Source organism: Haliotis asinina, chromosome 9 (assembly GCF_037392515.1).
Source record: "Haliotis asinina isolate JCU_RB_2024 chromosome 9, JCU_Hal_asi_v2, whole genome shotgun sequence".
NCBI lineage: Eukaryota > Metazoa > Mollusca > Gastropoda > Lepetellida > Haliotidae > Haliotis > Haliotis asinina.
This window is the reverse complement of record NC_090288.1, coordinates 13,119,699-13,134,512: the sequence shown is the minus strand read 5'-3', so window position 1 is coordinate 13,134,512 and position 14,814 is coordinate 13,119,699. Positions and strand designations below refer to the sequence as shown.

The 14,814-nt window shown below is 39.9% G+C and overlaps 1 protein-coding gene across 1 annotated transcript in view; it reads right to left on the bottom strand.

Moving 5' to 3' along the window:
- Positions 1–466: 466 nt before the first annotated feature.
- The window catches only part of LOC137296311 (DNA repair protein complementing XP-C cells-like), a 28,787-nt gene continuing 14,439 nt past the window's right edge, over positions 467–14,814 (bottom strand). The window contains exons 10-22 of the mRNA XM_067828082.1: positions 14,249–14,299; positions 13,671–13,763; positions 12,696–12,851; positions 11,094–11,151; positions 10,451–10,562; positions 9,969–10,013; positions 8,659–8,703; positions 7,141–7,236; positions 6,955–7,036; positions 5,692–5,788; positions 4,865–4,958; positions 3,202–3,291; positions 467–2,264 (exon numbers count right to left, since the gene is read on the bottom strand). Coding sequence (XP_067684183.1) covers positions 2,118–2,264; positions 3,202–3,291; positions 4,865–4,958; positions 5,692–5,788; positions 6,955–7,036; positions 7,141–7,236; positions 8,659–8,703; positions 9,969–10,013; positions 10,451–10,562; positions 11,094–11,151; positions 12,696–12,851; positions 13,671–13,763; positions 14,249–14,299 — 1,166 coding nt within the window. The 3' untranslated portion in view covers positions 467–2,117. The remainder of the gene's footprint in view (positions 2,265–3,201; positions 3,292–4,864; positions 4,959–5,691; positions 5,789–6,954; positions 7,037–7,140; positions 7,237–8,658; positions 8,704–9,968; positions 10,014–10,450; positions 10,563–11,093; positions 11,152–12,695; positions 12,852–13,670; positions 13,764–14,248; positions 14,300–14,814) is intronic.

Below are 14,814 nucleotides of genomic sequence, written 5' to 3'. Positions count from 1 at the left end.
TGAGTATATGGTTGGTCTTGTTTCATGAAAAACTATACACCTGTATCTCATTAGACTTGCTTCGTATCTTTTGATTGCAGGTCCCTGGATAAAGAGTCATGTCTGTAACACGGTTTTAGGAATACAATTTAAATCACAAAATTCCCTAATTCCTAAGGTGTCTCAGGACAGGTTCTACTTGCTAGATCACATTGGGGAACACCATTTAGTGTCTTGTCCACACGACCACATTAAGGTTCTTCAGGTACACGACCACATTAAGGTTCTTCGTGTACAGGGTCTATAAACTCCACTGGGTAGAGTCTATCCAATAGAGCACATTGTGGGTCTCTAGGTAGAGAGTCTATCAAGTAAACATCAGAAGTCATCTCTGGGAAAACCTGCTGACCAACTGGCCACAGAGACAGTCAAAACCAACATCCTGAAGATAATGTTGTCTGCTGTGAAAAATAATACAAAATGGAAGCTGTTCTTGACTTTGTTTATTAATGTCAAAAAGTCCCACATTCTAATTATATTTTTAGTATAAAACTGTAAACACTATCAATCTGTATTTAAACATTTGCTCTTGGAATGACAGTTGTCACAAACCTGAATTTTCTGTATAATGCTGCCATATATAAAACAACAATAAGCACATGAAGGATGATGATGGGATGTGATGAGTGACACCATGAGTTGCCTCCCTAGGTTCCTTGGTCTGGAGCCATGTGTTAAGATCAAACACCATTGTGACATCAGGTTGGCCGCAGCATAATGCAGATGAATGATTATGTTTAAAAATAATATTTGCGGACAACTTGTTCGTCTGGATTGTTACCTGATGTGGACTAAATGACTAGTGACTGTACAAAGTCATTAACTGGGACTTTCAGTGAGTTAATGAGTTTAGTTTTATGCTGCACTCAGCAATATTCCAGCAATATTCCAGCAATCTGTAAATAATGGAGTCTGGACCACACAACCCAGCAAGCAACAGCATCGAACTACGCAATTAGGATACAATGTCAAGTGTCAACCAAGTCAGTGAGTCTGACTCATGTTGTCTCAATCTCATGTTGTCTCTTACAACAAGCATGGGTTATTGAGGATCAATTATACCTGTATCATCACAAGTTCTTGGACCATAAAGGATAGGCAGTGACAATCATGGGTTTGTTGAACATCACCCTTAGCCATACTGAAGCTACATAACAGTGGTCTGTAATAATCAAGTCTGGGCAGTGACTGACATCTTGGGCATTGACCTACACAATCATGACTTGATGTCAAACACCCACCCTCTAACCTCGTCTGACCTGTTGTTACTCATCTCAAACATTTGACACTTGGAACATATTCTTTCACAGAAGCACCATGGGTTTGACCAGTTTCACAAAGGCACATAGTAGGGCTGCAATGATTCACCCACAACTGCATTCGATTCGATTTTCAATACTTGACCCTCGATTTTATCTTTGATTTGATCCTTCATACAAGAAAACACATCAGATTTCATGAATTCTCAGGGTCAGTTTTTTAGCCATTTTGAAATCCATCATCAACTTGGCAATTTCTACTAGCAACAATTCTCATTGGATGATAAGCCCGGTGTCAACCAATCACATTTCGCCTTATTTCAGTGCTTGAAACTGCTGGACTAATCTGAATTAGGTTCAGGTTGTGTGACAATAATTAAAACAGTTATTCAAATATCGAATAGAAATAGAGATAATGGTTATTGAGATCAAAAGTAAGGTGTCAGATTTGATTTTTGATGGATCAAACTGAATCATTGCGGCCCTAGTACTTATCAGCCATTTCTTCCAGCTGGAGAAACTTTACAAAGAAGTAAACATCTTTGAGACATGTTATGTAACTTTGGTTGAACGACGTTTCAGACTGAAGTGTTTCCATAGGAACCAGCCAGGGGAAACAACTCCTGAGAAATTCAAGAAAATATGTGCACTATAACCAGCTATTCATATATCTCACTAGCAACAGCTACATATGTCACATTTCGCTACACTGTCCATGTATCTCCCATGAAATTAGAGCTGTTCACAATTTCATACTTTGCCATAGCTGTTCACATCTCATTGTTCCCTGCAAACATATCCCATTGACAGTAACACAGCTCACATAGTCTCAGTGTTTCCTGACAACTTCTTGTGCTTCCCCTTCTGCCTGTTTGCCGGCCACGAGTGAACAACATCCACAGCCTTCTCTCCCTTTCCTGCCACCTCCGCCCCACAATCCTCCTTCTCCTCCTCAGCGTTTGTATCCTGACAACAAACCATCCACAAATAATACATCAAACATCATCATAATACACATTGATAAATCATCAAATATACATGACAAAGGTCATATAAGCATGGGACTCTAGCCTAAAATATACTAGAACATTAATACATGAAGCCCAGTCTTTGAACTGAAAATACCAAGAATGCTGTGTTCATATACTTTGGAGTGATAACAGTTCAACACAGCATCACTTGCAAGTTTTGACTTGCAAGTTTTGTTTCACAAGTTAGCTCTATCCTGTGAACAAAACTGAACACCACAACTGGGAGTTCTGTACTGGATGTACAAAGTGTTTTAGCTCCTAGAAAGATAACCTACTTATCAAGGGACACTTGCATAAATATCATGATGCAGGTCATTTGATTATTTTCAGTGTGATTCTTCAAAAAAGTGAAAACATGAGATTCCATTTAACTCTCAGAGTTGTCTTTTTTCGTCATGAAATACATTATCAACTTGGCGATGTCTACTACCAACAGTTCTTATTGGATAATAAGCTTGGCATCAACCAATCAAATCTCACCTTATTCCAGTGCTAATAAATGCACGCTTTGGGAATCAAAATTACGTTCTGGCTGTGTGGAAATAATTTAAATAGGTATTCAAATATCTAATCGAAATAGTGACAATGGTTATTGAAAATCAAAACTAGGTTCCAGATTCGATTTTTGATGAATCAAACTGAATCATTGCAGCCCTAGTCATGAAGCAAAAATAAACAAAGGATTAAATCAAACATGCTGTATTTTATCCTTGCAGCTTAGATGTTATCAACCAACATATCAAGCCAGATACCTAGTACCCTTTAGCTAACACTGCTGGGGACATAACTGCAATCTGTGTGTCAGGAACTTTTCACAATTCCATGTCATATTTGGGATACTGCCGTCAAACTGTTTTAAATAGATAACTCACCTGCAGATCAAATCGCTTTTTCAGCCTCTCTCTAATGAGCAAGGATCGTGTCAACAGCTTCCAGTTGCCTAGCACCCGCTTCTCCCTTTTCTGTTGATGTACAGGACATATTTCAGTACAATGCTCTTAGCACAGCCACAGAATATGAATTCTAGGATTTTCATCTAAAGCTGGGTTGGAAGGTTTTTTTTGCAGTTTTTGAAAATATAATGATCAAACTATCTGTGTACATAAACTGTGAAAAGATTTGATTCACATGAAGCTGAAATGTTTAGCAAGATGAACTTTGAGCAATAAATCAAACACTTTGTGCCCATGTTGGGAAATGAACTCAGGCCTTCCATGTGATTACCACTTAGCTACCTTATGACCTCGAGTGAGTGAGTGAGTGAGTGAGTGAGTGAGTGAGTGAATCTGGAACAGAAAATCTAGTGATCAACAACATGAGCTTCAATCTGCGCAATTGGGAACCGATGACATGTGTCAACCAAGTCAGCGAGCCTGACCATCTGATCCCGTTAGTCACCTCTTACGACATGCATAGTCGACTCTTATGGCAAGCATGGGTTGCTGAAGGCCTATTCTACCCTGGGACCTTCACAGGTCATTTTACGTAGAGGGAGTGAGTAAAATAATCCAAAAGTAGTACAAGCAATGTGATTCACACATTGTTCTCAAGTGGGGAATTGAACCCATACTGTTGGCATGACAAGTGAATACTTCAACTACTGGGCTATGCCACCTTCCTTTAAACCAACCGTGCAAGCGACAGGAATTATCATTGTATCAATAAACAAAGATTAGGGTATGGAACCAATCATGAGTTTAGTGACTTCTCCCATCATGTCAGCTTGATGTAGTGGAGATGTCTGTACTGATGCAGATTTAAGATGTCAAAAGCTTCGATAAAACTCCAACCACACATACATCCAAGAGGGTGTGTACATCTGTACACAGCCACTTTCGGTGTCTCAAGACATGAAGACCACCCATGCACCAAGATGACGACATGAAACATGCCTCTTTTCCATTCTTTACCGGTGTTTAAACTACAACAATGGGTAATAAGACCAAAATCAGAAGTTGGCTTCGAATAGTTGCCCAACATGAAGAAATTCATTTAGAATAGTTTCATTCCTTGGGCAAGCCAGGCACCTACTCACAGGTTCAAATCCCAGGCTGGCTGATGATGTTTCCTGGTTTCTGTACCATACTCATGTTTGTGAGTTTCATAAAAAAATCTTACATCTGAGACCTGAATCACTTCACGATTTTCTCCAACATGAAGCTGTGAGTTAGTACTGGAGTACTGTTCACAGAGGCGGAAAACCAAACTTACTCATATGCTTAAATTAACAGAAAGCAATTGTCAAAGGAAAAGGGAACTTATCAATACTTAACACTATGTAAAATCTGTGAAGAGAGACAAATACAACTGCATTGCAAATTTACCAGACCCTACGTTCTCCATTACACAGATTTAAGAGGTAGTGGTAGCTATTTAATTCTTTTGGGACACAAAACGCTTGTCGGCAGCTGCAGGGTGAAGTATGTAGGTCAACTGTCCGATTTCTGACGGGAACACCTTGTTTTGCACAAAGCAGGGTATTGGTGAGTGGGTTAGGGTTTAGCAAATCCTGGCCTCTATTTGATTGCCACGTACCTCTCTCTCCCTCTGCTTTTGAATCTCTTGGTCCTCGTCCCATGCAGCGATCAGGATGTCTTTCTGCTCCTCACACACAATCCAGCCATCAATCCTGTACACAACAAACATTATCATTTCCTCATGTCAACCCTTCACACATTACCAGCCATCAATCCTGCACACAACAAACAATATTACTTTCTCATGTCAACCCTTCACACATTTCCAGCCATCAATCCTGCACACAACAAACAATATTACTTCCTCATGTCAACCCTTCACACATTTCCAGCCATCAATCCTGCACACAACAAACAATATTACTTCCTCATGTCAACCCTTCACACATTTCCAGCCATCAATCCTGCACACAACAAACAATATTACTTCCTCATGTCAACCCTTCACACATTTCCAGCCATCAATCCTGCACACAACAAACAATATCATTTCCTGATGTCAACCCTATGCACGACTTAATATCACCAGACAACAACAATAAAACACCCAACTGTTTATCCTGCATATAACCAATCCTGCTTTAACAAAACAAATACTAGCTATCATTCTTGCACCTATCAAATAGGATCAGACATCAATCTTGCAGGAACAAAATAACATCAGACATAATTCATTCACACACCAAAGTAACATATAAAAATCTTGCACCTATGAAATATCACTAGATGTCCATCTTTCACAAACAAACATTAATCCATCAGACACCAAAATAACAACTGACACCAATATTGCATCAGCAAAATACAATCAGGTGTAAACGTTCATGCAGATAGCAACAGCAGATCAATGACAAGATGTTCTTATTCCTTCTACCATCAACTCACAGAGGGTGAGAGAAGCCACAGTGAGTGTCCCACCCCACCATGGCCGGTGCAACGTCCAGGTTCAGCTTCTTCGCGACTCGGTTCAGGCCTGGGAATCCTGTACAACAAATATCCTGGTCAGTGTTCTGGTTAACTGACAACACTATTCTTAACTTATGCTGGTCCCAGACAAGACAACTGGTACACGTAACGTAGAAAGCAATACAGACAATGTCTTTGATCATGTGAAAATGTTTTCGAGGTCTTTCTTTTTGTACCATGACATAAAAAATCACACAAAACTAACTCTGATCACCTGAAAAATAAATCAGTGGGCATCCATTTATTCTTTTTGGTGATGGAAACTGCATCCAGACATGCTGAGGTTATTAGACATGTACTGCATCATGTATTGAAATGTAACTTTGTCCACTGGGGCTTGTAACGCTAAAAACTGCCATCAAGGAACGTCATTAACGGGGTCTTAGCATATAAATGGAAAGGAATGTGACGAGGTCAACACACCAAGGGCAAATTCAACAATGATCACTGATCTATCCCATCCAAAGTATGCACACATTTCGAGACTCTAGATTTGTCAACAAAGATTGAGACATACAGCACTAAAATGGAAGCAGTACTTTAGGAGCTGGGGTCTTCTGAAAAATTGTGACCTCGATTCCCAGCTGAGAATTTGCAGCAGCAACTGATCTATTTTGTTGTTTAGTTCACAGTATACACCAAAACATGCTGAACTGATGGCACCTGTCAGCGCACTAACTGGGATTCTTTCAGAGACTTGTTCATCATACTGTCATAAAGATTATACATGCATTTTTTCATTGCAAACAGGGTTGTGTTGTGCCCGTTCATCAGTGACAACCTTAACCTGCCCCATGCTAAAAGTAAAATGAACCAGGGAGCTCTCAATGGCTATAAATGAAATATGTCACATCAGATCACTGACTCATTCAGTGCGAGGCAGGTTAAGGCCAAGGTTGTCATTGGTGAAAGGCATCAACCATGAGAACCTGAACACTGGAGCCTATCAGTTGTCTCTTAGGACAAGCATGTGATGCTTAAGTCCAGTTGTAACCCACATCTTCAAAAGTTATTCTCTGACTACACAGTCATACAGATGCTCAAACAAATATACCCCATGTACGGTTATTACCATAGATTCTGAATGAAGAGTCTTAAACCATATTGTTCTCTACGTTATTTCAGAGACTAGATGTTTCCTACATACTGAACATGAAATACATCAGTGATGAAGACATTTACCTTGCAGGTGCACCGTTCCCCCTGGCAACATCCATGGTTTAAACAGCTCCACATTCCCGTATACATTCCGCTGAATCTTGCCCTACAAGAACAGAGCATACTCCAGAAAAACATGCACATTAGATTCAACATACAAAATGAGCATAATAATAATAATAATTTTGATGTGATAATTTCAGAACCTACATCAACAGCAGGTGGAGGGATGTAGATCTCCGTCTGCCAAAGTCCGAACAGCTCAAGGTCAAGGGCATCAGGATCTGGATTTGTTAGTTTCTGTTTCTGAAAAAGATGTGACAGTGTGAAGATCGCATAAACAGCACAAAATTGATGGAAAGGGATTCTAGATGGGAGAGAGAAAATGGAGTGACTGTGAAGGACTGGCAGAGTGATGGCGAATTTTGAGAGTTAGTGGAACATTCTGCAGCTGATGGTGGATCAGTAAGAGTGACAGATGAGTTGTGTGGGTTCAGGTTTTGCAGTGAGTGAGTGTGGTTTTACGTCGCTTTTAGCAATATTACAACAATATCATGGCAGGGGACATCAGAAATGGTCGTCACACATTGTGCCCATGAGAGGAATTGAGGCCCGGGCTTTTGGTGTGACCACTGGGCTACCCCACCACCTGTAGGTTTGTAGTGAAGAGTGGAGTGGATTGGATTGGAGTGGAGTGGAGTGGCGTGGAGTGGAAACAGAGCGCAGAGGAGCTGAGTGGAGCTGAGAGTGAATTGTAAGAGAAAACACATTACAAGAATGGATACCAAGCGAGGCAAAGGAAAGTGAGTGAGTGAGAGAGAGAGAGAGAGAGAGAGAGAGAGAGAGAGAGAGAGAGAGAGAGAGAGAGAGAGAGAGAGAGAGAGAGAGAGAGAGAGAGAGAGAGAGAGAGAGAGAGAGAGAGTAATCTTCCAACAGTGATATGGTGGCTAGGCAAGAGGGACCATGGGATGATCAGGTGGATAATTGATCTTTTGTTCTGTTGTTTAACGCCACCTTCGGCATTATTCCTGCCATATGGTGGCAGTCTGTACATAACAGAGTCTGGACCAAACAATCCAGTGATCAACAGGATGAGCATCAATCTACGCAACTGGAAATTGATGACATGTGTTGACCAAGTCAGTGAGCCTGACCACCCAATCATGTTAGTAACCTCTTACAACGAGCATGGTTTGCTGAAGACCACTCTAATCTACAAAGAACTCACGATAGGTCTAAAGCCTGTCAAGTCATGATGAATTAACTAAACAATGTCGCAAGGTAAAAAATTACCCATATCTTATCATATTTACCACACAAGCGCCTAAATGTTGGTATTTTCTGAGGGAGAGTGAGGGATATACTCACATTTAGGCATGAGTGTCGTAAACATAGTATGATATGGACATGAATATTTTATTTCATTTCATTTCATTTCATTTCAATTTCCAAGTCAACTTGAGTAAAATAAGCCCAAATCTACTTTAAAAAAACAGGCCGGTTACCCATTGTTGCCATTACCCATGTAGAATGTAAAGTCACAGAAGAAAGATAACAACATAGCATTGTTCATGATGTCACATCACCATGACAAAGTGATATTTTGCCCTAGGGCATCATATGAAAAATATGAAATGTAATATTTTCAGCTTCGGATTTAATAATTAAAGTGACATTAATGAAATGGGTGTTGTTTAATTCTTTTGATTCATAACATATATAACTCACCCATCTCTTCCTGGATTTGACATTTTTATATGTGCTTTCACCTAGCTGAAATAGAACAAGGAAATAAATAATGAAAACAATTTTTCCATGGCCCAAAACCAACACAGTAGAACCTGGTTTAAATGGGACAGTCTGTCTGTATGACAGCCTAAAGCAGAGATGCCAACCCCAAAGTGTTGCAAATTGTAGTTTCAAAGTTCAAAATTAGTAGTTTGACCATAAAATTAGTAGTCAACATCATGATGGATTCTGAGAAAATAATTAATGATATTACGGTCACTTTGTTAAATTATTTCCGTAGGAACCAAATGTGTCAAATAACGAAGGTATTCAAATCAGCTTCCTAAAATTATGTTTGTTACTTGCAATCATTCCAGTTCAAATGTCATTAAATATGATGAATGGAAGGTATGTGAAGTCCAAAAATGTATTTCATCGTTGAAAATATGTTTTTTGTCTATATATTCGAATTTAATGCATTTTATGCAAATTTCATATAATTTCTAGTGGAATCGTACTGGCGTAGTTTGAAGTTAAAATTCTTAGTGACTATGATAAAATTGTAGCAGATGGCATCTCTGCTAAAGTAGAGATAAGACATATGTCTTGTGTGAATGTTTTTTATCAACCATCTGAATATGTAGTATTCACAGGTTTGACCTCTAGTACAAAGTTGATGTGAGACAGTGGTTACAACATGAATGAGATGGAACCAGATATTTTGATATTTTGCTCCCCAAGGGACATGCAGAAATTTTGTCTGCACACAATTCGTGTATAGGCTATGATCAAAAATGTAAACTGTTGTCTCTAAAGATAGCAAAGAAGAAAAAAATCTGATATGGTGGGGACATGGCAAATATTTGATTTGCTCATATTTTGTAAGATATTGACTCTGAACTTAGTATTTACGGTCAGAAAGGTTTGTAATCTGTCTGTGTGTCATCAATTGAAATAGCATGGTATGGAAATCAAAGTGGTTTGAGGCCAACATATAAATCAAATCCAGACACAATAGTTGAGATCATGCAACAGAACCACTGATTATGCAATGTATTAAACTACATGCCGATTTGGTTGGTGTTGTTTGAGGCTGGATTCAACCATGGGGTGGTGTTCTGTAAATAATACAGTCTGGCCCAGATATTCCAGCGATCAACATCACAAGCATCATTATACACAATTAGGATACAATGACACGTCAAGCAAGTCATCACTTACGACAAGCATGGGTTGCTGAAGACCAGCTCCTTCAAAGCTTCAATACAAGTTACATACAGATTTACACTGACCAATGACAACATTCTTACCCGTACAGCTCTCCCCTCTCTCAGCCAGTTTTCTCGGGAATGGAGCTGTGAAAACAAGACAGATCAACTCTTAGATCTTTGTTTGACCAATCTGGGTTCAGATCCAGTCTGCAAAGGGAGACAATTGTGCAGAGTATTGTCACTGGGTCAGCTTCAGTCATTTACCTTGACACAAAAACTGCTTTGTCCAAACTCAAAAAACAATATCCCTAAATTACGAAATCATTGTTACAGTTACAATATGGTGACTTGTACCTCACCCAAAACAGATCCAATAAATTAGAAGGGGTATCGATATTTAATATAACATCCCTGCATTGACTGCAGTGCTAAATTAAAATCATAAGAATTTAAAGAAAAGAAGAAGAACAACCAAAAAATCCCCACTATTTTCAAGGTTTGCCTTTCAAGGCTTCACTGCTTGGAAACCCTGGTAAATCCCAACTCTCCATACAAGAATCTGCAAACCTGGTGATACTTACTGTGTGTACGCATTCCCTGGCATAGATAGGTTCACCCCGGATATAACCCAGGGGGATAGACGACTCAGGGTAGATGGCCTCATACTTCAACAGGTGGCGAGACAGTGCATACCTGATGGACACATGAGACATTGAACAACATGTAAGTGAAGGTTTGTATTGTTTCATACTATGTATGTAAATCTGTCCAAAGGCATAAAACACTAAAATTGAGAGTCTTCTCAAGGCTGTCAACTGATGTTTCTTTGCACTTTCAGTTGGATTAATAGCTTAGATCTCTAAAATACATCTCTAATAAAGCCTTGTATAAGATCTAAATTGAAGGTAAACCTAACATGCAAGATTTTCATTACTTGTACATCAATAACTGTTTGTCAAGAATTTAATACTGTGATAAAGAAATATATGTGATTTTGTACAAATTCAAAGCTTTTCCATGATTATTGGCTATTTTCAAGGCTTCTCAAGAGGAACAATAAAATGCATGACCTGGATCAGACTCATCTCCTAAAGTAGCAGAATTGGTACTTAACAAAGAAAAACTAATTCGAAATGCAACATCTTTCACACTAAACACTGATACTTTGGATACAACACAATACTAAGAGGAATAGCAAAATGACTGTTGTGACCTTGTACTTACAGCGGATGATTCTTAAACTGGCCTATACTCGTGGGCAGTGGCCTCTTCATCAGCTGAGCTGGAAGTAGAGATAAATAGATGGTACCAAACGACCTTCAGTGTAATATCAATCTTACTCATTTGATACTAAATCAAGTATTCATGGGAGCAAGTTTAGTATTCTGTTCATTACACTAGAAAGATAAACTTAAACAAACTGCCTACAGTGTAATGACTCTCAGCTTTTCCATGAGTCTAATACCATTGTGACAGGCATTAGCATTGTGACAGGCATTAGCATTGTGACGGGCATTAGCATTGTGACAGGCATTAGCATTGTGACAGGCATTAGCATTGAGATGGCAAAAGAGTAACCATCATGACATCATATGTCTAGCGGTAACACACTCATGTAATGTTGCATTAAAAATATTACACTAGTGCAATATTGCGCTGAAAGTATGACACTGTAATATCTTCCATGAGTGAGTAATACAGCCCAGTACTATAGCACAGTAACTGGCATCGAAGATGTGAAAGCAGAATCATTGGATCAAAGAGTTGCAGGATACAGCAGCTTTTGTTGGGTCAGTGTAATATGGTTAGTGTCTACTATTAAAAGTCCAGAATATACCACAGGTGGACCTGATGATTGTGAACACAAAGAAATTCTGACCATGTTGTGCTACCTACACAAGATATCATCCGCATCTCTCTACCTCTGATATCATTCATATCTGTCTCCCTGTTATCATCCACATCCACCTCTGATATCATCCACATCTTCCTACTCAAGATATCATCCAGATTTCTGATATCTACATCTCCCTACCCAGGATATCCATTTCTCCCTACCCAGGATATCATCCATGTCTCCCTTCCTAAGATGTCATCAACATCTCTGATACCATCCATGTCTCCCTACCTAAGATGTCATCTTCATCTCTGATACCATCCATGTCTCCCTTCCTAAGATGTCATCTTCATCTCTGATACCATCCATGTCTCCCTTCCTAAGATGTCATCTGCATCTCTGATACCATCCACGTCTCCCTTCCTAAGATGTCATCTGCATCTCTGATACCATCCATGTCTCCCTTCCTAAGATGTCATCTACATATCTGATACCATCCATGCCTCCCTACCTAAGATGTCATCTGCATCTCTGATACCATTCATGCCTCCCTACCTAAGATGTCATCTGCATCTCTGATACCATCCATGTCTCCCTTCCTAAGATGTCATCTTCATCTCTGATACCATCCATGCCTCCCTACCTAAGATGTCATCTGCATCTCTGATACCATCCATGTCTCCCTTCCTAAGATGTCATCTGCATCTCTGATACCATCCATGTCTCCCTTCCTAAGATGTCATCTGCATCTCTGATACCACCCATGTCTCCCTTCCTAAGATGTCATCTGCATCTCTGATACCATCCATGTCTCCCTTCCTAAGATGTCATCTGCATCTCTGATACCATCCATGTCTCCCTTCCCTACATACCAGCTGCATCTCCCTACATGTAATATCATTCATATCTTCCTACCCAAGTCATCATTCTAATTACTTCACTTTGCATCATTTGCATCTCTCTGTCTGATATCATCTGCTTCTTCCTACCTCTTATATCATCTTCATCATGATCTGCATGCTCTGGAGCTGGGTTCTTGTAAATCTCCAGTGTCTCATCCCACCACTCTGGATCAACTCTCAGTTTACGAGTGTGTGACATCCACTGGGAGGCATACCTGGCAGTCACGTCTCGGAGATATCCACCTACAACAATAACATATGTACAGGGACTCCTTTCATGAAACAAGAAGGCAATTGTAAGCCACTCAGATAACCTTAGTGCATTGATACAGAATGGGAGTTAAAGGTTGTTTTTGTGAAAGAAGCCCCTGGTCTGATATACTTTCAAAATTAGACTTTCAGTCCATTTCAGTGATGCGCAACAAACTAGTGAGTGAGTGAGTGAGTTTAGTTTTACGTCGCACTTAGCAATATTCCAGCTATATGGCGACGGTCTGTAAATAATCGAGTCTGGACCAGACAATCCAGTGATCAACAACATGAGCATCGATCTGCGCAATGGGGAACCGATGACATGTGTCAACCAAGTCAGCTAGTCTGACCACCCGATCCCGTTAGTCGCCTCTTACGACAAGCATAGTCACCTTTTATGGCAAGCATGGGTTGCTGAAGGCCTATTCTACCCCGGGACCTTCACGGGTCCGCAACAAGCTACAAACTGGCAATAATGAAACACTGAGTCAAATTATCCACATATGTATATGGTCAACAGTTCATCATCATGGTAAAAACTAACGATCAGACAAAGTGTACTCCAATAATGCCTCTAGCCTTATCCTGTGTCAACAAGATGAGAATAGGGACCTCATAATGGACCCATGATACTGTTTGTAATACTCAACTAGCAGGACTGGGTGGTCAGGCCTGCTGACTTAGGTGACACATCATTGTATACCAATTGTGTATTTGATGCTTGTGCTGTTGATCACAGGATTGACTAGTCTTGTCTCTACTATTTACTAACAGAAAACCTTTTACAGCAAGATGTGACCATCTGCTCACCTGCACTGAAAGCGATCACATAGTGAACTGGCTGGATCAGCTTGGATTCAATCTCATATGGCTTGTCTATAATATTGTGCACACAGTCAACACCTGGTTGAAGAAAACAAGGGTAAATGTATTGAAACTCAACTTAAAAAACAGCAGGTAGCCCTTCACCATACAGCATCTTTGATACATTCTCTCTTTTACTGAAGATACAAAGTCTTGCTGAAATTATACTTGCTATACACGACACCTAATGGTGTTCATGGAACACACTCAAGATTAGGTATACTATAAGTGTATGTACAAAATACCAGCCATCAAATCTACGGCCTTCTAAGACCTTTACAAATTACAATTTTACGGCCCTACTTAAACACAAATAAAACATAAATGAATACACACGAGGTTTGCCACATGTAGGATTGACCATCAAAGGGAAGCAACTCTTGCCTACATTGCGACACAGTGAAACTGACAAAAATGCTGCCTACAGAATTAAGTAACCTACGACCTTATTGGTTAGGGTCAGGTTTTTCAGTGAACCAGTTTCTTAGTTTCGACCAGTATGCATATACCTCTGCAATACTTACACAGCCATCTTGATTCTTTTGGTAGGAACACTTCTGCCCAGATGTCACAACCTGGAATACCATTAATGGTTATATCAAGACATTTGAACACTACAGACACAGTTAGTTTTGCATGGGGATAAGGGTGCAAGCTTAGGGGTGTATGAGTCTATGATATAGGGGTATATGGGTTTATGACCTTAGCAGTGTATGGCTTTACTGTGTTTAGGTGAGAATGATGAGGGTGTATGAGCATATGGGTGTATGGATGAATGGGTGTATGGATGAATGGGTGTATGGATGAATGAGTGTATGGGTGTATTTGTTTAGGGTGTATGAGTAAGACCCGAAGGGAGTAAGTGTGTTGAGCCTTAAAGGTGTATGGGTTTAGGGTGTAGGAGCCTATGAATGTATGGAAGTACAGTCATCCCTCGCAATAACTCGCTTTGCGATACTGAGGATTCGGTTAAACCATGGGGTAATCTGTGGCTCCCATAAAAAGGTTGTACTGCGATCACACCCCTTCACAAAATCCAAAATAGCTCATCAACAAAACCCCTGCTGCGCTCTTTTAACTTAGGTAAACT